This window comes from Trachypithecus francoisi, unplaced genomic scaffold (assembly GCF_009764315.1).
Source record: "Trachypithecus francoisi isolate TF-2019V2 unplaced genomic scaffold, Tfra_2.0 Lachesis_group4, whole genome shotgun sequence".
Classification (NCBI taxonomy): domain Eukaryota; kingdom Metazoa; phylum Chordata; class Mammalia; order Primates; family Cercopithecidae; genus Trachypithecus; species Trachypithecus francoisi.
In genome coordinates this window covers 23,613,048-23,636,635 of record NW_022681469.1, presented here as the reverse complement: position 1 = coordinate 23,636,635, position 23,588 = coordinate 23,613,048, and the positions used below count along the sequence as shown (strand labels likewise).

General features: G+C 44.6%; 1 protein-coding gene across 1 annotated transcript in view; it reads right to left on the bottom strand.

Annotated features, from left to right (window-relative positions):
• The window catches only part of LOC117072121 (solute carrier family 23 member 1-like), a 56,941-nt gene extending 33,581 nt beyond the window's left edge, over positions 1 to 23,360 (bottom strand). Inside the window, 3 exon segments of the mRNA XM_033192086.1 lie at positions 13,419 to 13,584; positions 17,375 to 17,453; positions 23,283 to 23,360. Of these exon segments, the coding sequence (XP_033047977.1) occupies positions 13,419 to 13,584; positions 17,375 to 17,453; positions 23,283 to 23,360 (323 nt within the window).
• Positions 23,361 to 23,588: the final 228 nt, after the last annotated feature.

Sequence of the window (23,588 nt, the reverse complement as noted above, 5' to 3'; positions counted from 1 at the left end):
AGCTAGAGGTTGTATCCACAACCTTAGGTTGGTTTGAAAAAAAAGAAAAAGAAAAAGGCTGCCAGGACCCAAGTGTTCAGATGACTGGGGGACAAAGGACATTCGAGTCACCTTGTATGTTAGGCACCATGACTAGATAGATCCCTCCTGGTTCTATGATAAATAAATGGAAAACCCTGAAGGATTGAGGCCTGTACAAAATCCTGCAACAAGAAGGCAAAGGTTTCCCTGCTCTGAAGACTTAGGGGAAGAATTTTCTGTAAGAAGCACATGAAAACTATTGAGTATGCTTATAAAATATTAATGAGGATACAGCTGCATTATAGATTAACTTAGGATAATTTTTTTTTTACAAAATTTGAATAGAAGACAAAATGGTCACTTGAATGAGACATATACCATATTCTATGAAAGAAAAATTCAGTATTGTGAAGATGCCAATTATCACAAGTTAATTTATAATTGTAATACAATTTCAATCAAAATCCCAATGAGATTATCTTATTTAATAAAATTCACTTCAAATTAATGTAGAGGAATAGAAAGTGAAAATAATTTAGAAAAATTTTAAAGGAAAAGATGAGGAAAATCATACCCAACCAGATGAAGTCCACTACAAAGTTATTAATTTTAAAACAGTGCAGTATTAATTGAAGACACAACAAACAGATTAATGGAAAAAATAGCAGCCCAGAAACAGATAAATCCCAGAGTATAAAAGAACTTAATACGTGATCAATAAAGTCATGATTCTCAATGAGGAATAGATTTAGTCAACAAATGATGTTGAGGAAATTGGCTGTTAGGGAGAAAAAAATAAATTTAAAACCTAACTTTACAACATATACCCAAATAAATTCTAGGTGAATTCAATGCTTAAATTTTAAAAATCTAAATAACACAATATTTTTAATAAGATGATTTTATCTTATTTATTAGCTACACAGTACTTTTTAATAAGGCAATATTCATCTTATTTATTAGATATAGGAAGAATTTCTAAGTCTAAAATTAGATTAAGTTTGAAAGAGCAGAAGTGATAAATTTTACCATAGAAACATAAAAACTTTGGCATAGAAAAATACCTTAATTAAAATGAAAGACACACTAAAAATGTTTATGACAATAAAGACAAAGTTTTAATGTTATTTATATGCATTGAATTCCTTGTAAGCTAAGAAAAACATTGACTTCTGGATAAAAATGTCAGATGGCAGTCTCACTCCCTCTTAAAAATCCACTAAACTGACATTAAAATGTATTTTAGAAGCATAAATCACAAGGATTAAGAGAATGGAGCAGGACACAATCACAGCAAAATTTTGTAAGTTGAAAAGCAGATATAGATTGGTAACTGATTAAACAGCCCTGGAGAAGCAGAATCTTATGCTAGCAATAGGTAGATGGCAATATTCTGAAAAACACACATTCCAAGGAATTGATTCTTTTTTTTTTTTTTTTTTTTTGTTGTTGTTGAGACGGAGTCTCGCTCTGTCGCCCAGGCTGGAGTGCAGTGGCCGGATCTCAGCTCACTGCAAGCTCCGCCTCCCAGGTTTACGCCATTCTCCTGCCTCAGCCTCCCGAGTAGCTGGGATTACAGGCGCCTGCCACCTCGCCCGGCTAGTTTTTTTTTTTTTTTTTTTAGTAGAGACGGGGTTTCACCGTGTTAGCCAGGATGGTCTCGATCTCCTGACCTCGTGATCCGCCCGTCTCGGCCTCCCAACGTGCTGGGATTACAGGCTTGAGCCACCGCGCCCGGCCGGAATTGATTCTTAAAGTGGGATATATGTGAAGCTAAAACAAGTTCAAAGTCCTCTTTAAGCACCAGCCAGGTGACAGTCCTCCCATCTTGGCAGAAGACTAGGTGTTTATTCTCTAGAAAAGGCAAAATACAGGGTCTCTGGGCCACAAGAAAACAGGTAGATTTGGTTCATGTTAAAAACTCTCGATAAACTAGTTAGTGATGGAACATACCTCAAAATAATAAGAGCTATTAAATCCACAGCCAATATCATATTGAATGGGCAAAAGCTGGAAGCATTCCCTTTGAAAAGTGGCACAGGACAAGGATGCCCTCTCTCATCACTCCTATTTGATGTAGCATTGGAAGTTCTGGCCAGGGCAATCAGGCAAGAGAAAGAAATAAAGGATATTCATATAGGAAGAGAGGAAGTCAAATTGTCTCTGTTTGCAGATGACATGATTCTATATTTAGAAAACCCAACGTCTCAGCCCCAAAACTCCTTAAGCTGACAAGCAACTTCAGTAAAGTCTCAGAATACAAAATCAATGTGTGAAAATCACAGACATTCCATACACCAACAATAGACAAGCAGAGAGCCAAATCATGAATGAACTTCCATTCACAATTGCTACAAAGAGAATAAAATACCTCAGAATACAACTTACAAAGGACGTGAAGGACCACTTCAAGGAGAACTACAAACCACTGCTCAAGGAAAGAAAAGAGGACACAAACAAATGGAAAAGAATTCCATGTTCATGGATAGAAAAAAATAATATCGTGAAAATGGCCACACTGCCCAAAATAATTTATAGATTCAATGCTATTCCCATTCAGCTACCATTGACTTTCTTTGCAGAATTAAAAAACGAAACAAAAAAAAAAAACAAAAAAAAAAAACCAGTTTAAATTTCACATGGAACCAAAAAAGAACCCATATAGTCAAGACAATCCTAAGCAAAAAGAACAAACCTGGAAGCATCATACTACCTGACTTCAAACTATACTACAAGGCTACAGTAACCAAAACAGCATGTACCAAAATAGACACATAGACCAACGGAACAGAATAGAGACCTCAGAAATAACACCACACATCTACAACCATCTGATCTTCGACAAACCTGACAAAAGCAAGCAATGGGGAAAGGAATCCCTATTATAAATGGTGCTGGGAAAACTGGCTAGCCATATGCAGAAAACTGAAACTGGACCCCTTCCTTATGCCTTACACAAAAAGTAACTCAAGATGGATTTAAGACTTAAATGTTAGACCTAATACCATAAAAACCCTAGAAGAAAGCCTAGGCAATACCATTTAGGACATAGGCATGGGCAAAGACTTCATGACTAAAACACCAAAAGCAATTACAACAAAAGCCAAAATTGACAAATAGGATCTAATTAAACTAAAGAGCTTCTGCACAGCAAAAGAAACTAGCATCAGAGTGAACAGGCAACCTACAGAATGGGAGAAACTTTTTGCAATCTACCCATCTAGCAAAGGTCTAATATCCAGAATCTACAAGGAACTTAAACAAATTTACAAGAAAAAAACAACCCTATCAAAAAGTAGTCAGAGGATATAAACAGACACTTTTCAGAAGAAGACATTTATGCAGCCAAGAAACACATGAAAAAAAGTTTATTATCACTGATCATTAGAGAAACTCAAATCAAAACCACGATGAGAAATCATCTCACGTGAGTCAGAATGGTGATTATTAAAAAGTCAGGAAACAATAGATGCTGACGAGGCAGTAGAGAAATGGGAATGCTTTTACACTGTTGGTGGGAGTGCAAAATTAGTTCAACCGTTGTGGAAGATAGTGTGGCAATTCCTAATCAATCAATCAATCAATCAGGTAGATTTGGAAGCAGGGATACCATACTGAATACTGGGGTATAATTTAATGTGTGCATTCTGAACACTAAAACCTCCAGCTCACTTTCTCACTCAGCTTCCAGAATATTTCCAACCAGGCCTTCACCCTCTAGGCAAGGGATTGGAAGATCCTTTTAGGGAGAATGTGACAAGATGTCAGGAAGAGCATAAAGATGGCTAAGTTTAGGCCTCTTGAGCTAGATCATGGTGCCATTTAAAGATTACACTGTGAAATGTGTTTTCTGCAATTGGGTTTTGGGGCATTCCTGCATATCATATTACAGTGAGCCTAAAGAGAACAAGACCCACTCTCAGGCTCAGAACCTTCCAGTCAACATTTTAGGACTCCGCTCTTAAATATGTGCAGATATACAAGGATCCCCAACAACAAAGGGAATATGAGGAACAGAAACAGATGAAAATAACTTCTTCTGCAAGGAGATGGTAACTTTAAAAAATCAGTCTCATTTATGTCTTTGAGAGAGAAGAGAAGATCGTGTATTTCTAAAACACGAACAGGATGCATCAAGAGGAATATTCAGAAAACAAAAAGAGCTCTTAATTCAGAAGAAGAGTTAGAAGATAAAATTGATGTGATTTTCTCCCACCACAAAAAACAAAAACCCAAAGAGATGTAAATAGGAAAGAAACAAAAAGAAAATTAGAGAACTAGTCCAGGAAGTTCAACATGTGAATAACAGGAGTTTCAGGCCAGGCACAGTGGCTCATGCCTATAATCCTAGCACTGTAGGAGGCTGAGATGGGAAGATTGCTTGAGCCCAGGAGTTCAAGACTTCACCCTATCTCTACAAAAAATGCAAAAATTAGCCAGGCATATTGGTGCATGCCTGTAATCCCAGCTACTTGAGAGGCTAAGGTGGGAGGATGGCTTGGGCCTAGGAGGTTGAGGCTGCAGTGAGCCGTGATTTTCAATCTTCTGAAAGAAAATTATTTTTAGCCTAAAATTCTATACCCAGCCAAGCTATCAATCAAATTTGAGAGGAGAATCAAGACATTTTCACACATGCTAAGTCTCACAAAATTTACCTCTCATGCATTCTCTCTCAGGGAGTTAATGGATTACGTGTTTCACCAAAAAAAAATTTTTTTAGAGGAAGACATGGGAACAAAAGATTCAGCAGAGAAAGGGAACTCCCACGATAAGGGTGAAGGGGCATCTCTGGATGACAGCTGAGCACCAGAAGTAGACAGCAACTGTTCTAGATTGTAGTAAGTCAGAGAGCCCCAGGAGATAGTTCATCAAGAAGATGAAGTTCATTCTTCTAATATGAATAAAAATTTTAAGAAGATATTTAGACAACAGGCAGAGCATTTAGAATTGAATTAGAAATAAGTAGACAGAAAATTAAGTATCTCAAAAACAAGAAACATATTAACTCCAGGAAAAACAAAAAGCTGGGCAGGAAAAGAACTTCATGATTCAGCTCTGAAGAACATCATCATCATTCTAATATAAACACTGAATGTTGAGCTGTACCGGGTGGGTGGGAAGATAGGAGGATGGGAAGTATGCTTGCATGTGGTGGGAGTGGGATAGTGAAAGAAAATGAAATTGTCATCATTTGTATTGGCACATCAATCAGTAATGGAAGTGTGTTATTTAGAGATACAGAAGAAAATATCTATATCACTGGCTAAGAAAGGTGCAAGTGCTTGCCTCTGCCTAGAAGAAAGGAAAAGGAAGATTCTGGTGGGGAGGGGAAGCCTTTCTTATCTGCTACCCGTAGTGTGCCCTGACACCCCAAACTGGCAACAGACTGGGGTCTTTGCTCCAGCCCTCTGTTCTGTTATGCTCCCAAACCAAGCATACCTGCCCCTTTTGTTTTTATGGCTTTAATGCTGATCATCACAGAGAAACAGACTGGTGAGACAAAGATTAAAAGCAGGTGAAACCACAAAGGTTGCAGAATCTCAGCACTTGTCTCACAGCTGAGGCCTTGATCCACAGCTCCAGGCCCCGCTTCCAAGATAGTCACGAGCAGCCTCCTGGATTTTCACTCTTAGGCACAGATTCAAAGGGTACAGCTCGCAAAATATGCCCTGATACTATTCTAAAAAACACTTTGAATAGTTTTTATTTTCCCCAGTTATAAAACACATGCACTTTGAAGAAAAGCAAATAGCAAATCAAGAAAAAATTAAGAATAAATTTAAATTACTATAATTCTACAACTCAGAAATAACCATTAACAGTTTGTTCCAATATTCTTTTGATCTGTAACTAGATAAACTTTATAAGCACACGTAAACTATAATGCCTTTTAATATATGTACCACCCAGAAAAAAAATTAACATTTCTTCCAGTCTTTTTTTGATTTTTCACTAGGTAAGTGTACGTGAGCACATCCATAATGTATGTCTCTCATAATCAAGAGTTGCATCGGTCACAGTAATAATAGTGAAAACTTGAAGCAACTTAAATGTTCTTTAATAGGAAATGCTTAAATAAACCAAAACATATTTATTCTATGGAATACTAAATGACCAGTGTTTTACAAAGTGCTATTGCAGGAATGTGTTAATTGAAATGGAAAGATATTTACAATGTATTATATACGCTTTTAAAAAAATGGAGCTGTTTTTTTCTCCACAATTAAGAAAATTAAAAATTATTTTAAAGAGGGAGAAGATATAAAATTGTATATATAGTACAATCCTTTTTTTTAATGTGAAAAATAAATTTTCTGTGCCAGGAACTGAGTGAAGTACTTTATGTGCATTATCTAATTTAATTTTCAAGGTTTGGAAAAATACAAAGTAGCTTCTCCTAATGGGAACAGGAGGTCTCTGAGAGAATATAAATGGAGATGTTGCCAGGGGTAGGGAGGACAAGGAGCAAGATGAAGTCCCCACTAGGTGGGGCACTATGCCCTCTGCACCTAGGGATTTGGAGAGGATGAAGCCCCAACTAGGTTTAGGGTTGGGACATTGACAGCAAGAGCACCGTCATCTCGGACAAACACCGCCACTTTCAGTTCCAGCTCCCTTTCTAGCCTCAAGCATTTCAAGCAAATCACTTCTCTTCTAACTACAAGGAGACAGTAAAATATAGATAAGACAGCTCAGACACAGAGGGAGGTGGGGGGAAAGTCTCTTGGGTAACTGTCAAACCTCACCCTCATACAATGTGCCCCAGTAAAACAGTGGGCCTTAATAAGCACATTCCTTTTCCTTCAGGTGCACTAAGATAGGAAAGTTAAAAGCAGACTTGGGGAATATGCCTGCAGCTGCAGAAAGACGTATGGGAACAGACATACAACTCTCCCTCCCAAATAAGCACAACAAAAAGACACAGAAGAAGTCCAAACCTCTGATAAACTCTCCCACCGTGAATCCTTAAAAACTCTTAGTCTGTAAAAGAGTGGGGCTCTAACCTAACTCAGCCGGCAGCCCCTCTCAGGTTTGTTTAAAATAAATCTGACTCTGTTAACTGTAAAGCCACCCTTTGTGTTTCTCTCCTCTTTCTTTAATTCTTACAGATAATGTGAAGTTTGACCAACTTGTGAGTAAATGAAAGAGATGTCACCAGCTGGGGATGGATGCCTCTGGAGCTCCAGTTGCTGGAATCCAACCTCTCCTGTGTCATCACCTCTGTGTTCCCTTCTTGGAGCCCATCCAGTGAGTGGGTAAAAAATGATGTCACAAGGACTTTTATTTGAAATAGGTCAGGGAGGGGAGGAGAGCCTCCAGAATGTGGAATGGGACTGATTATTTCTTCTTGAATTTAAAAGGGTCACTATGTTTTGAGAAATTCTGGGCACCTCACAGGACCCAACTTTGTTACTTTTTTCCCTGAGCTCCCTACATCAAGCAGGGAAGGACCTGCTAAACTGTGGAAGGGCTCCTCCCATGCCTTCCTTGTGATGACTACTCAACAGAAACCCAGGTTACTCCTCCAAACACATTAGTACCTCCAACTTCTCTGACATGGCTGATCACCAGCTCACTCTCCTACCCCTCTGGCCAGAGCCCCAGGGTTGCATCTGGTAACCTACCTTTCAACAGGGGCAGGGGCAACATGGCTGCAGACCCCTGGTGGTTAGCATGATCTTTCTGCAGAACCGGAGGCAGGTACAGAGCTAGGGCAAGGTAGGGCTCAGCCAGCAGGGAAGATGGTAGATGAAAAGGACCCAGGCCAGGGCTGACTCCAGCCAAACTGTATGCAAGTAAGCATGAGACTTTGGAATTGCTTTGTGGCAAGAGTTCTTGCTCCACATTTGAGATATTCCAAGGATAATAGAAAGGGAGACATATCGCCTGGGATCACTCCAGAAAACGAAATTACCAGAATTATGCAAAAATCATGAATAATTCCAGAGATTAGTTAAAATCTGGAGTTTCACATAGTCAATATTTTCTTCCTCTAGCGATTGCCTTTTAAACTTCATGTCTTCTTTTGAAATGAATGGTGATGCATTCCTTTACGTGAATTTCAGAAGTGAGCACTAAGTAAGGAAGACCTTTAGGGGACACACCCAAGACCTCTAAAGTCATACGAAGGAGGCAGCCATCCACACTGTTGAGAATTACAGCTGCTGCCAACCCTGGGTGAAATAACTGTTAGCTCTTATGCCCAAAGCAGTGGCTATTACCTTTTCCCTTCTGAGTATTTAACTTAGGAAGTGCTAAGATCTTCTGAAGTCTTATTGCGACATCGGCATTCTTGTTTCTAACCTAGAAAAGCCCATCATTAAATACTGCTTAACCAACAATCAAATCTACTTGGCCTTTAGTTCATAAGCTATTAGTTAGGTTTTACAACCTATCTGTCTCAGGTAGTTACTCATTAGGATCTGAGAGGGAAGCCCATTTGCAGGGGTGAAACAAAACTCAAGTTTATTTCTGCCCTCACCTTAGTCTAAAGACATGAGCATGATTTTATTTCTGAATTGTATTTCCCTCTTTTCTTTGCATGTTTAATTAGGGTATAAATTCCTTGAACCCTAACTTCTGATTAGTTTGTGCTTTTCACAGAACTTACCAGAAGGCTAGCCCCATAGGCCTTTTCAGTCCTGATTATTCAGTTGAAATAGGACACTTGGCCAGGCGGGGTGGCTCACGCCTGTAATCCCAGCACTTTGGGAGGCCAAGGTGGGCGGATTCTCTAAGGTCAGGAGTGTGAGACAAGCCTGGCTAAAAATGACAAAACCCTGTCTCTACTAAAAATACAAAAATTAGCTGGGCATGGTGGCACATACCTGTAATCCCAGCTACTAGGGAGGTTGAGGCAGGAGAATTGCTTGAACCCAGGGGGCAGAGGTTGCAGTGAGCTGAGATGGTGCCACTGCACTACAGCCTGGGTGACAGAGCAAGGCTCTGTCTCAAAAAAAATGAAAAAGAAGGAAAGAAATAGGACACTTGGTCAATTATTTCTCTGTCAACATCAGAGGTGTCCACAATATTAGAGATGGAAGGGACTTTTTGATATTACCTAGTTCATCTTGTTTAATTTGCAGATGAGGAACTGGAACCTTAGAGAGGGTTTATGACTCATCCAAGTTCCCACAGCACAGAGCTAGAATTCAGCCCTCTAGTTTCCAAACGTGAAGCTTTTCCACAATCAAAATTAACATCACCTCAGGTTTGGGTGAGGGGCTGCCCCATTCATAATAGCTTTGTGTTTGTAATTCTTCATGGGGCGGGGGCTGGCGTGGGAGCGCCTGGGTATCTCCACGGGGAGTTACAAGGCCTCTCTACTGCTACTGCAACATCTTACATTGTGGGGCTAATCCTGGAAGGGAGGGATCTGGATTTTAGGGGCCTGAGAGAGAGACCAGAGTGAACCCTTGGAAGGCATCTTGGCTCACAGAGATAGAGACAAAGAAGGAAGAGGGGGAAGGGAAGTCACCTGTGCAAGAGGGAGGCACTGGCCTCCTATCCTCTACAGAACAAAGGGACAGCTTAAGCACTGTTAGGTCTCCTGGAAATGACTTGCAAAGGAAGTACTTTTGATTTGATTTAGACAAAAAGACCATCCTAGGAATGAATACTTTCCTCCAGATGCTGCCTAGATTCCATCTACTTTGGAAATAACTAGCCAACCTCAGTCTACACTTGTGTAGCTTGGATTCAGATAATTAAGACTAATTGCGTATTCATTGTTCCTGCCGAGTCATTTTCTCTTAAGATAGGCAGAAGCACATTGTGGGGAATGTTTTCCATTTTCCTTTGCAACCCCAGAGCGGAGCACAGGCTTGGAGCAGATCAGATAGAAAGTGGAATTACAGTGACGGGCCCCTCCCATCACTGTGTAAAGTGGAATTACACCCGCTGGGCCAGTTCACCCGATGACATAACATGATGGTGCAGGACCAGAGGCCACTTCAGGATGTGAATATGTCCTCTAGCACCCGGCACTTGATGTATGCAGATAGTGGATGACAAACAAGGTTTGAAATGTATGGAGCCAGAGGCTATCTGTAGAAAACTTGACAATCATCAGTTCCTTCCAAAGCCCAGATAGGAGTCTAGCAATGTGTTCACTAACCATATGCCTTTGTAAAACCTGTATAAGCAAAAGGTTATAGCCGCCATTGACTTCAACAGCTGTCCCTGTCCACTTTGATCTCCCTAACTCTAAACCATGGCTCAGATGGCATTTGAAAGGCTATGGGACTTGGCTAAGGGGGAGTCGAGTCAGGATAAATTTAGTTAGAATGTAGTGGGATATATTAATGCAGTTGCAGACCACTGACCCACCTATGTATAAGGAATTTATTGCTAGCCTTCTTGGTATAATCAGTTTCCAGCAATTCTCCTAACACCTGCTGGGCCAGTTCACCCAATGTCATGACATGATGGTGCAGGACCAGAGGCCACATTAGGATGTGAATATGTCCTCTAGCAACTGGCACTTGATGTATGCGGATAGTGGATGACCAACAAGGTTTGAAATGTATGGAGCCAGAAGCTATCTGTGGAAAACTTGACAATCATCAGATATGCAAAATTGCTAGAGAATTGGTTGTTATTGATGTCTAGGCAAAAGTGGACATTTTCTCCTATCAGGAATATACTTAGGAATGCAGCATATAAACTTATGAATTCACTATGCATTTAAACACTTTTTGATAGGAATCAGGTCCAATAAAGTTTATCAGAACTCCTGTGTTTGTAAGGCACAAATCTATAGCAGTACCACAGTCTGCATGGCAAGTCATAATGAGGCATCCCAGCTAGCAGTAATAACAAATAAACTTAGACTAACCCATCCTAGAGGAATGACTGAGTTATCTTTCCTTTTTTTCTGCAAAATGAGGTCATTGAAGAGATGAAACCATAAAATGTAGAGGGAGAAAGTATCATAGGTGACTGTCAGATGGTTAAATAATATGTCATGCTATTTTCTGAAATGTGTGACATTTGTAGTATTTATCTGTTTTTTAACACCTGTAATTTGTTGTAATTACTTTCTTAAATCTAAATAAATATTTTCTTTTGTGCACGCTTTTATATTTGTAATTTTCTGTTCTTTTTCTTAAAGGGGACACCAAAAACCATCTAAGCTTCAGGTTGCGCAAAACTCACTCTCTCTTTGGACTGGATGCTAAATAAACATAAGGGAAGGAACACCAGACTAACAGGTTTGCAGGGAGGGAGGAGAATGAGAAAGATCTAGAGGACCTACAAAGAAATGTCCCAAGAAGGTGGTAACCCAAAAAAGCCATTGTGTGAGGTTCTAGGGAATCACAATGGCGTAGGGAATGGTAATGGAGAGCGTGAAAAAAGAGGATGTGTGGAAATGAGGAAGGAATGGTCTCCAAAGACACATTTCCTGGCTTCACAATTTTGTCCAGGCCAGAGTAATAGAGCTCCATTTCACTCGGGCTAATTTTAGCAGCCCACATATGAACATGAGGACTTGATTTTTTTATTTTAAAAAAGGGATTCCACTGATTATACCAAATGAGCATCTCAATGATACTGTAAGGGAGCAGAGGCACATGTACTCATTAGCTGCATTGCACAGGTCCCAAACCACACTGAATGTCTGCTGTCTTGTCTACCTAGAACAGAATTCCTCTACTTTGCTTTATTGGGAAATCTTCCCGAATGAGAGTTGCCATATTTGTTGCCCAGGCAGCTCCAGAGCCGGGCAACAGAGCTCTCCTGGAATTTTACAATGTGAGACTAGCCAGAGCAGCCCTCACTTGCTTTTGGGTGGTAAGTAGGAGGATGTCTAGGAGTGCTGCCTGCAGTCACGTTGTGATGGTTGAATTTATGGGTCAACTTCACCAGGCTAAGGGCTGCCCAGATGGCTGGTAACATATTGCAGGGTGTGTCAGTGAGGGTGTCTCTGGAAGAGATTATCATTTGAATTGGTGAAGTGAGTAAAGAAGATCACCAATGCGGTGGGAATCATCCAATCCACTGAGGACCCAAATAGAACAAAATGCAGAGAAAGACTGGATTCTCTTGCTCTCTTCTTGAGCTGGGACAGCCATTTCCTCCTGCCCTCAGACACTGGTAATCCTGGTTCTCAGGCCTTCAGACTCAGACTGAAACTTATAATACTGGCCTACCCTACCCTGACCTCAACATTCAGTCCTTTGGACTCAGCCTGAACCACCAGCTTTCCTGGTTCTCCAGCTCGCAAGTAGCAGATCGCAAGTAGCAGGACTTTGGCCTCCATAACTGTGTGAGCCAATTCCTGTAATAAATCTCCTCTTCATATATCTCTATATATCCTATTGGCTCTGCTTCTCTGAGAACCCTAATGCACACGTGCAGGAAGGCTGTCTGCAAGTAAGAAGACCAGGCACCGGCAGAGTAATGAAGAGACGGTCCTGCCCTCCAGCCAGAAGAGAGCCTCCTGCACTTAGCCCAATGCCTTAAAGGGTCCACTCTAGCTTCTCAGGGAGGAGTCTGCAGGGCCAAGGGGATGTGCTAACCTGAGGTCTGTGTCCCTCTCCCCTTTGAGTCCCCGAAATTCTGTGCCCAAATGGCCCTGAGCCTCTTCCAGAGGCTGCTTGTGTGTCTTCTGTAGACACTGCTGAGGGCAGGCAATGATACAGGTGCACACACCCCAAAGATGGCCGTGAGCCAGCTGTTTGGGGGCAGCTATTTGGGGAGTCTGCTGTCATGGAGGCGAGAAAAGAAGTTGGATGTGCAGGTTGGGGTGTCCACAACCATACATGGAGACCATTTGTGATTTGGAGTAAAGCTTGAAGTGGAGAGAGAACTGGGAGGCTGCAGGCTGAGGACTGGTCCCTGCCATGTTGCCAGGTTCCAAAGCAGAGATCCAACTGGGCAGAAGATTCTAAGTTCAAACCTGGCCTTCCAGGTAGAATGATGAGAACATGTTTTATTCAGAGTTTGTCAGCTTGGTTTATAACTTTCCAATATTTAGACACGGAGTATCTGGGTCTCTATCTGTACTCCTGCCGGGGGTCTTGTAAATATTAAGTGCAGGCCTGAGCAGAGTTGAGAGACAGAGGATCCCAGCAGCATTTTAGTCCCTGCTTCATCGTGTTCCTGAGGCTTGGATACACCCCTGCGTTTCTCTTGTTTCCACCTTATCCATTAATAAAGCATACATTTATGCCCAAGCTGATCTGGATTTGTGTTACTTCCCATCAAGAATCCTAGCCAATGTGGAGAGTAAGTGATGGAGCTGAAACTTGAACCCAGGCTCTGTCTCCTAACCCTGTGCACCCTCCCTTATGCCACACCAGCTTCCCAACCATCTCTCCAGCCATGAGCCAAGAAGGCCTTGCTGGCACCCTGGCAGGTAAAAGTCAGAACCTGTGGGGAACCATTTTACCTACCTGACCCCTAAAAACACTTGCAGGAGCATGCAGATGCTGGAGATGAAGAAAATGGTGCTGATGAGGTAGCCCTGTGTCAGGACATCATGCTGTAGGCACACGACCTTGGCCAGGATGAGTGGCACTGCCACGAGGCCCCCCAGGGCTGTGAGGAAGTGCTGTGGGCAGAGAATGAGAGGAGCGGGCATGTGATGCTGTGGCCTCCAGCTCCATTCTCATAATCCAAACCAGACAGTGCCCAACATTAACAGGGGTGCCTTTCCCACTGCTCTGAGAGTCACCCGGCCATGAGTGACAAGCAAAGACAAGGCAAGCAGGGGGAACGAGGAAGGCCTGGTGGTGAGAAGCAGGGACCCAGCCATAGGAACTGGCCTCGGGATCAGGGCCCTGGCTCCAGGAACTCATATCCTGGGGAGGAAACCAAGGCAGGGAGGCAAGCATAGGAGGGCATAACAGGAACCAAGACAGGGCCTTAAGAGCAAGGCAAGAGGCTCATTATTAAACAAGGCCCACTGTGGCCATTATTTGGCCATTTTTAAACAAGGCCATTATTAAACAAGGCCCAAATCCCAGCACTTTGGGAGGCCGAGGCAGGCAGATCACGTGAGGTCAGGAGTTCAAGACCAGCCTGGCCAACATGGTGAAACCCCATCTATACTAAAAATGCAAAAATTAGCCAGGCGTGGTGGCAGGTGCCTGTAATCCCAGCTACTCAGGAGGCTGAGGCAGGAGAATTGCTTGAACCTGGGAGGCAGAGGTTGCAGTGAGCCAAGATCGAGCCACTACACTCCAGCCTGGGCCACAGAGTGAGACTCAATCAATCAATCAATCAATCAATCAATCAATGGCAGTCTCCCCTGGGCTTTTCACTCTCTCTGTTTTGCCTGCCACCATGTAAGACATGCCTGCCTTCTGCCATGATTGTAAGTTTCCCAAGGCCTCCCTAGCCATGAAGAACTATAAGTCAATTAAATTTCTTTATTGTATAAATTACCCAGCCCAGGTAGTATCTTTATAGCAGTGTGAAAATAGACTAATGCAGCCTCTATATCACACACTGTAGCCCCAGAGCTGAAAGGTTGGCCGGGTCTAGGGGGGCATTTGTGGGCTGTTGTCAGTTTTATTCTTAGCCATGCTAACTGGCCAATATATGGCTCCAGTCCCCACACATATCTGGCCACTGAGCCAAACATTCTGAGAACAGACATGTGAAGCCACCTGCTTCTCCACTTCCATGCAACTGGCTCTCTGATACCTGAGGCCAGCATTTCCACAGGGTCTTATTGTTCCTGGTGCTGGTAGAATCACTCTGATTTGGTATCTGCAGGAGCGGCCAATGTCCCACTGCATGTTTACCCAAGAGTATTGGCTCTCCACCTCATCCCCTAAGAATACAGCATAAATCAAGCCAGCAGATGTAGGCTTGGTTTATAAAAGTTAGGTGCTGGGTTAGTCAAGATAAAAAATGAAAGAAGAGAAGGAAGGACAGAAAGAAGGAAGAAAAGGAAGGAAGGAAGAAAAGGAGGGAGGGATAAAAAGAGAGAAAAGGAGAAGAAACAGGGAGAGAGGGAAAAATGGGAAAGAAAACAAAAGAAGTAAAGAGAGAGGAAGGGAGAGAAGGGAAGGAGGGAGGAAGGAAGGAAGGAAGGAAGAAGGAAGGAAGGAGGAAGGAAGGAAGAAGGAGGAAGAAGGGAAGGGGAGGGAGGGAGGGAGGGAGGGAGGGAGAGAAGGGAAGGAGGGAGGGAGGAGGGAGGGAGGAAGGGAGGGAGGAAGGAAGGAAGGAAGGAAGGAAGGAAGGAGATGGACAGAAGGAAGGAAGGAGAAGAAGGAGGAAGAAGGGAAGGGGAGGGAGGGAGGGAGGGAGGGAGGGAGGAAGGAAGGAAGGAAGGAAGGAAGGAAGGAAGGAAGGAAGAGCTGGCTGTAAGGCATTGCTCTACACAGAGTTCCCATCCAGTGCTGTCAGGAGGAATTAGGCCCAGAACACCTGATCTTTGTCCCAACCACTCCTGCTCCACACAACACAGAGCAAAATATGCACACAAAGAAGGCAAAGCAAGGCAAATCAGGATGTTCTTATTTAGTTGGGGCTCTGATCCAAACCTCAATGTGAGCTAAATTAGACCACAGGAAGGTTGATTTGTCTTTAAAAAATTAAACCTAAAAAATATCCATACATGGCACAGGCCTGCTTTTGCAATCCCCACTCACCCCCAAGCAAAGCTGAATCTCAAAATGTGGGATCCCAACAGGACCAAGGACCACACCCTCTCCTCCGAGCCAGAGGGAGAGAGCACATGAGTGTCTTGCCCACCGTCTATAGTGAGACAGGCCTGGGACCCCAGAAGAAACCTGGGCCAGTCCACATGGGAAGCACAAGCCCCATGTCTCTCCAGCCATATGGCTGGAAGGTGCCATAAAAGAAAAGCAAAAGAGAAATGGCCAGGCCTTCTTTAAGGGAGCAGTTCCAGCTCCTGTTACCACTTCAACTATCTCTGAGGCCATTTAACCAGTCATGGTTAATCCCCTGAAATAATCTGCCCGATGTGATCAGTGCTGCTCTTTGGCAGTAGAATAAGGGGATAGGATGCAATGTGTGTAGGAGGAAGGGGAGACCTTGAACTCACTAAAAGACCAAGTCCCCCACTTGCATTCTTTCTCTGGTTAACCCAGCAGATTCAGCAGACAAATTGTGGTCATCTAAAAATTGGCTGCCCCCTTGGGGAAGACGATAAGGGGGTGGGGGAGCTTCAGAGAATAGGTGCCTACATGTTGTAGGGGCACTTTGACAATCCTTGCCATTGTTCCTACAGTCCTTCATAGTCTCTCATAGATGTTCTTGGACCTGCTACCCACTAATTCAATGCAGACCATAATATTCTCCAGGCCAAGAATCCACCAGTGTTAGATTGCCCATCTCATAGCCTGCCCAGAAGCACTAGCTATAACCACCCTTACAGACAGGGTCAACTACCCCTCATTAGCAAATAAATCTCTTGATCGTACCGGCAATTTTTCTTTTTTTTTTTCTTTTTTGAGACAGAGTCTCATTCTGTCACCCAGGCTATAGTGCAATGGCAAGATCTTGGCTCACTGCAACCCCCACCTCCTAGGTTCAAGCAATTCCCCTGCCTTAACCTCCTGAGTAGCTGGGATTACAGGCACCCACCACCACACCTGGCTAATTTTTGTATTTTTAGTAGAGACGGGGTTTCACCATGTTGGTCAGACTGGTCTCGAACTCCTGACCTCAAGTGATCCGCCCACCTCAACCCCACAAAGTGCTGGGATTACAGGCATGAGCCACTGCGCCTGGCCTTTTATTTATTTATTATTTATTTATTGAGACAGTCTTACTCTGTTGCCCAGGCTGCAGTGCAGTAGCACAATTTTGGCTCACTGCAACCTCTGCCTCCCAGGTTCAAGCAATTCTCCTACTTTAGCCTCCTGAGTAGCTGGGATTACAGGCACAAGCCACCGCACCCAGCTAATTTTTGTATTTTCACCATGTTGGCCAGGTTGGTCTCAAACTCTTGATCTCAAGTGATCTTCCTGCCTTGGCCTCCCAAAGTGCTAGGATTAAGGCATGAGCCACCTTGCCTGGCCACCAGGCATTTTCATGGAAGCTGAACTTGGAAGAGAAGTTATCATCCGCAGGGCTTGCTCTAAAGAAGGAGAACTGGCCTGGTACCTCTCACCTCCTCCAAGAGAACTGGGCCTTTAACCAGTCCAGTGAACCCACCTAGAAGAACAATGGCCCAGTCAGTCTTGGATATGGCCAGTCAATGCAGTAGGAGGGAAAATCCTCCTCTAATCCTCCACACCCCTCCCAACACCCATGGAGAGAGAGGCTGGAGGAGCTTTGAGTTCCTGCGAGAGGTCAACAACTTCATTTGACCTGACTATGTGTTGATGTGGTTTTTGAGGCAGAGCCTCTTCAGGAGGAATTTCCTGGATCTCCAAGAAGATACAGAGATAACATGGCAGGATGTCCAAGATGCCATAGACCAGGCGGCTGCTGCGGGACTCCTGGGCTGCCTATCCGTCCTCCTGCTTTGGCCACAGGTTGGGAGCTGAGCACAGCATCACCCCTCTGCTAGGAACAAGAAAAGGACACCTCTGGGCATTTCAAGAGTGATCAAGTGGACTTCCTGATCTCAACCGGACAGACGGCCTTCAAAACGCAAGAGGCAGTCGGATGGGGACAACTGTGGGCCAGCTCAGGATTTTAGGTGCAGACTCAAAAGAGCAGTGGCTTCCTATGCTAGGATCTGCAGCAGGGCCTCTGTGTGAAGTCCGGGGCCACACGGGGGGAGTGGGTGTCTTACCCGATGCCTTGGCAGAGAAGCAGCTTTGTGGGAGAGGAGATGGGGCCAACTCCAAGATCAGAAAATGGGTAGTTTTCCCACAAGGACCCGTGTTTCCATCTGCCAAAGCCCTCCTCACAACATGTCTATCGTAATGGGTGGTTTCCTTACCCATCCCTTCTGCTGAAATGTCAGTTTCCAGCATGCATGGATTGTTTCTCTCTTCTCACTCACCCAGCTTCTAGTGAAGTCCCTGTGCTCAGTGTAGATGAAATGAATGAATGTAACACTGTAAATGAGTGCCACACATACAGAATGATAGCCAGCTTGCATTCCTCTCGGCTTAACCAAAATTAACTTTGAGTTATAGACCTTCCCTCCAACTTATTGGTGGGATAAATTACTAATCGGGCCCGTTCCTTATATTTCTGTCTCAGTTTTCTGATCTATATAAAAGAAATGTCAGTAGCACCTACCTCACAGATGGACGAGAAAATCAAATTGGAGCATGAGCGCATAGCCTAGCGCCTGGCACAGTATAATCACCTCGTCAATATTATCTGGTCTAATTACTCTGAGCTTCCATATTTCCACATGTTCAAAGGGCCTTGCACATGCGCTTAGGGCCACCATTTGAGCATCTGGTCATGAGTGAGAAGAACATGACAGCATTGTCTCTGGTGTGGCCAGAAGGTGGTAAGGCTGCCAATATGAAGATCAGGTCACTCTATGTGATGTGTTTCCACAGGGTGCTAGTCCCCAGCCAGATCACAGAGGGCAGGTCTCTACAGTGACACAGCCTGAGGATAGTGCAGGCTTCTCATGGAGACAGTTCCAAAGAGAATGTCGAGGTCATCCACTCCAATGCCCAGCTCCCTGCCCACATACCCTTTACATCAGCCCAGCCTCAGAGAATCACTTCCGGAGCAGGGCCATGTTATGATGCTCACAGGCACTGAGCACTTGGACTCTGTGGGCCCCTTCCTCCATATAAAACGTATTTAAAATTGTATTTGGAAGCGGGGCATGATGGCTCACTCCTGTAATCCCAGCACTTTGGGAGGCTGAGAAGGGCAGATCACTTGAGCTCAGGAGTTCGAGACCAGCCTGGGCAACATGGCAAGACCCCATCTCTACAAAATATATGAAAATTAGCCAGGTGTGGTGGTGCACACCAGTAGTCTCAGCTACTACTATCCTTAGAGGTAGGAGGATCACTTGAGCCCAGGAGTTGAGCTTGCAGTATGCCATGACTGTGCCACTGTACTCTACTCCAGCCTGGGCAATAGACCAAGACCCTGTCTCAAAAATACAATAAAATAAATTATACTTGGGGACTACATTGGTGTAAAGATGAATATGTATGTGTGTGTGTGTAGTATTTTTAGTAGAGACGGGGTTTCATCATGTTGGTCAGGCTGGTCTCGAACTCCTGACCTCAGGTGATCTGCCCACCTTGGCCTCCCAAAGTGCTGGGATTACAGGCATGAGCCACTGCACCTGGCCTATGTTAATATATTAAAACCTTTTCTTTGACCTTAAAGTGCATATTTTTCTTTCAGTTTTAAAAGACATGAGGGCATTTTCATGGGTCCTGAGCACCGTGCTTCCTGCACCTAAATGGATCTGCAGCTCTGCTCTGCAGAAGCAGGAGCAGAAGATGAGATGGGGGTGGGGGTTACCACTAACTTGGATGTGGAAAGAGGCAAGCAAGCCACCAGAAGAACTGTGCAGTCATCCCCTACCATCTCCAGGAGAGCACTCTGCTAAGGAAACATTATATTCTAAGACAGGGTTTCTCAGCCTCTCGGCACTATTGACGTTTTGGACTGGACGATTCTTTGTTGTGTTGTGTGTGGTGGCATGGGCGCTGGTGGCATGGGCGCTGTCCTGTGCGCGATATTATGCTTAGCAGCATCCTGGCCTTACCCATGAGATGCCAGTAGCACTCCCTCCCCCAACATCTGACAACCAAAAATGCCTCCAGACACTGCCAAATATCCCCTGGGGGTCAAACTGCCCCCAGTTAAGAACCACTATTGTAAGAGTATTGGTCCCCCCAAGGAAGCCCTAACTTTGGGATGGTGCTGGGTGGAAAGGATGGGGAGGTGGGTGGAGTGGGCGGCACCCTGTCCTGTGTGGAGATAAAGGAAGCCAGTCCCTCTCCATGGGGGCCTAGCGCTGCCAAATGCTCATCCTAATTCCTTCCCAGTACACTCCTGCGAAGTCCTATGGCAGGAATGGAGGAAGCCTGGCATTGCACACCAAGGAGAACCCAGGGCTAAGGTCCAGGATCCTGATACGGGGGTCAACTGACCTGGTTCTGGTTCAGCTCTGCAGGATCATTTGGTTCTCAGCACAAATCAGCATTTGCTCATTTATTTCCTAACTCTAGGTCCTAAAACATCTATGTAAGAGTTTTGCTTCAGCTCATCTGTTTAGTGACTGCTCACCTACTCCAGGAAGCCCTCCCTGACTCCACCGCAGCCAGCCTCAGACTAGAGAAGGTCTGCCCTTCCTCAGGGACTCCTACGGAATCATGAGCATGTTTACCACAGCCCCAAACACTCATATCATAATCCTATGATCCCTTACTCAAAAGACTGTAGTCCCATAACTTCTCTATCTCCATCCCTAGCACATAGTGCTCTTGGCACTGATGAAACGAATGAATAAATGTACAAACCAATGACTATGGAGAATTTTTCTAACTGATTTTTTAAAATAAATCTCTAACTTTAGCTGGTTGGAACTCTTCCGAAACATCATGCCTACTCTCTTTAGACTTCTAGGGAAAAAAGGATGTATTGAGGCTGCTTGGAACACAGGTTTTCCTAAAGTGGTCAAAGCTGAGCCAAAGGTAGACTGGAGAGAGCTCTGGGTCCTGAGTGCTTATGCTGAGGTTTCAGTGAATGTGTGGAGGGATCCACAAGGAACGGCGAGAAAATTCACTATTGAGGAAAGAGGAGGGGGAGAGGGAGATGGAGTGATTGACGGATGGATTCTGAACAGGCAAGTCACAGAAGAGCAGCAGCAGTTGGGCCAATGTGATTCTGTCACCCCCAGGCTCAGCAACCACACAAGCACCTGACATCGCCTCTCCCAGCCTCTGTCTCCCCCTCTAGAATCTGGAGGGGTCATAACCATGCCCGCAGGCTAGCATGCGTGCAACATGTGTGCCATCCACTTGTGTGTACCCGTGAATGAGCTCACAGGGTCGTGGCCACTCCAGCTGTGTGTGTCCTGCCAGCAAGCTCACATCGCACCCTCTCCCAGGACCTCTGGGAATTCTTGGGAAGGTGAAGGCGAGGGAGACAGCATAATGGGGAAAAAATGTGGGCTCTAACCTACTTGTCTTTTTTTTCCCAGCGGAGCAGGAGCCAGTGTCAAAGACTGTTCACAGTCTGATGATCTCTGAATCATCTAAGGTCTGTCTATATCAATGTGGACCATTGGAAGGTCGTGGAAGCCACTTCTGCATCTGCTTTAAAACAGTTTTCTTGGAAATGGATCCTGAGGGTCCACATGAAAAAAAAAAAAATTAGAACATAGAACCAGGAGAAACCTTGCCTTCCCTGAGAACAACTTGTCCTTCCCTTGTGAAGACAGTGTGACCAAGAAGCCCACTAGCCAGAACTGGTAGAAAGCTCAGAGCCTGGGAGAATACTTTGAGCTCAATAATCCCAGCTCTTCTCTGAACATACTCATTTTCTTCTCCTTTCTGTGTGCTCGGTTGTTGATCTCTATGTTATTCACCTAATTGTTTATAAATACGCCTTTTGTTGTAAACTTCCTCAAGTCATCTAGGCAAAGAGGGGGACATAGAAATGAACAGCAGGGATACAGGATGCTAAGAGTCCTGTGTGTCAGTGAGGAAGGGCTTAAAGACATTCACAGAAACAAGGAACAGCCCAGAGATAGCTTAGAGCAGGAGATGCCTTACCTCAGAGCATATCAGAATATAGGTAGGTCAGGCACAGTGGCTCATACCTGTAATTTCAGTGCTTTGAAAGGCCAGGGTGGGAGGATCTCTTGAGCCCAGGAGTTGGAGGCCAGTCTGACATCATAGGGAGAATCTGTCTCTACTAGAAAAAAAAAAAAAAATCAAAATATACATATATATACACACATATATGTGTGTGTGTGTATATATATATATATGAAGTACTTTTTAATCCCAGAGAATCCCTTGCTGGGAGAAGTCTGTGCCTGTGACTCATTCAGCGGCAGAAGCAAGCTTGCAAGCCCCTTTTTGGAGGAAGAATGAATTCTTCACAGAGCGCTCCCTGACATTGAGAATGGTATGAGCATATGAGCCACAGCTTCCTCTTCTGGTTGGAGGAGTCTGTCAACTCAATGCATGGATTGTAAATTTCACCATAAGACTTGATCAAAAGAGGCATCCTGATGCAGGTTTGGCATTTTATAGTATTTTGCAGTTTACAAAGAGTTTCCAACACATCTCGCTTAGGCTGGGCACAGTGGCTCACGCCTGTAATCCCAGCACTTTGGGAGGCCAAGGCAGGTGGATCATTTATGGTCAGGAGCTCGAGACCAGCCTGGCCAACATGGTGAAACCCCACCTCTACTAAAAATACAAAAATTAGCCTGGTGTGGTGGTGCGGACCTGTAATCTCAGCTACTTGGGAGGCTGAGGCAGGAGAATCGCTTGAACCCTGGAGGCGGAGGTTGCAGTGAGCCAAGATTGCACTACTGCACTCCAGCCTGGGAGACAGAGCAAGACTGTCTCAGAGGAAAAAAAAAAATCTCATTTAAGTCTCACCACCATCTCATTGCTTTCCTCTGACAGATGAGGAGACTGAGGCTCACTGAGGTTACAAGGCTTGTCTGAGGTCCACCAGAGGGGGAAGGTTCCACACAGGGATAAGTGGAGTCCAGGGCTGTCACCTGCAGGTGTGGCCCTGGGCATACAAGGACAGTCCTCCAGCTCCCAGGGACAGACTAGCAGAGCAGGAGGCAGCAGAGATGTGCGGAGAGCAGTAATAACAAGGCGGGGGATGCCGGACGCGGTGGCTCAAGCCTGTAATCCCAGCACTTTGGGAGGCCGAGACGGGCGGATCACGAGGTCAGGAGATAGAGACCATCCTGGCTAACACGGTGAAACCCCGTCTCTACTAAAAATACAAAAAAAAAAAAAAAAAAAAAACTAGCCGGGCGAGGTGGCGGGCGCCTGTAGTCCCAGCTACTCGGGAGGCTGAGGCAGGAGAATGGCGTAAACCCGGGAGGCGGAGCTTGTCGTGAGCTGATATCTGACCACTGCACTCCAGCCTGGGCCACAGAGTGAGACTCCGTCTCAAAAAAAAAAAAAATAAATAAATAACAAGGCGGGGGATTCCTTGGGGGCAGGTGAATGCCTTTTCCCCTCTGACACCATATATACCCCATACAGCCTTTCCTTCTTTCCAGCCTCCAAGGCTCACCTGACCTGGGCTCATTTCCTCATTTCCTAACACTCCCATTCACCTGGCTCTCGCCAGTGGGTTTGTTTGGGTTTCTCCGGGTGTGGCCTCCATGGTCCTGCCTCAGTGCCTTTGCTCACCCCGGGGCCCCCCTCCATCTCCACCACCTGCTTCTTGTACTCGCGGCCTCCTTGGAGGAGCTCAAATTCCTGCCCCATCACCTTTCCTGATTCCCCAACTGCCTGTGGCCTTTATCTCTGGTGCATCATGTGCCATTTTCTCCCTTGTATCAGAGATATGTTTTAGATGCTGCCTCTTCCTGCTTTTGCCTAGCTGGGTTATAAGCTTTCAGGGTCGGGAAGCTGCCTTCCCCCAGTTTGTAACTCTAGGAGGTTCCAGCAGAGCCATGTGCTCCCAAAAACCAGCAGCATCTCAGAACGGTGACT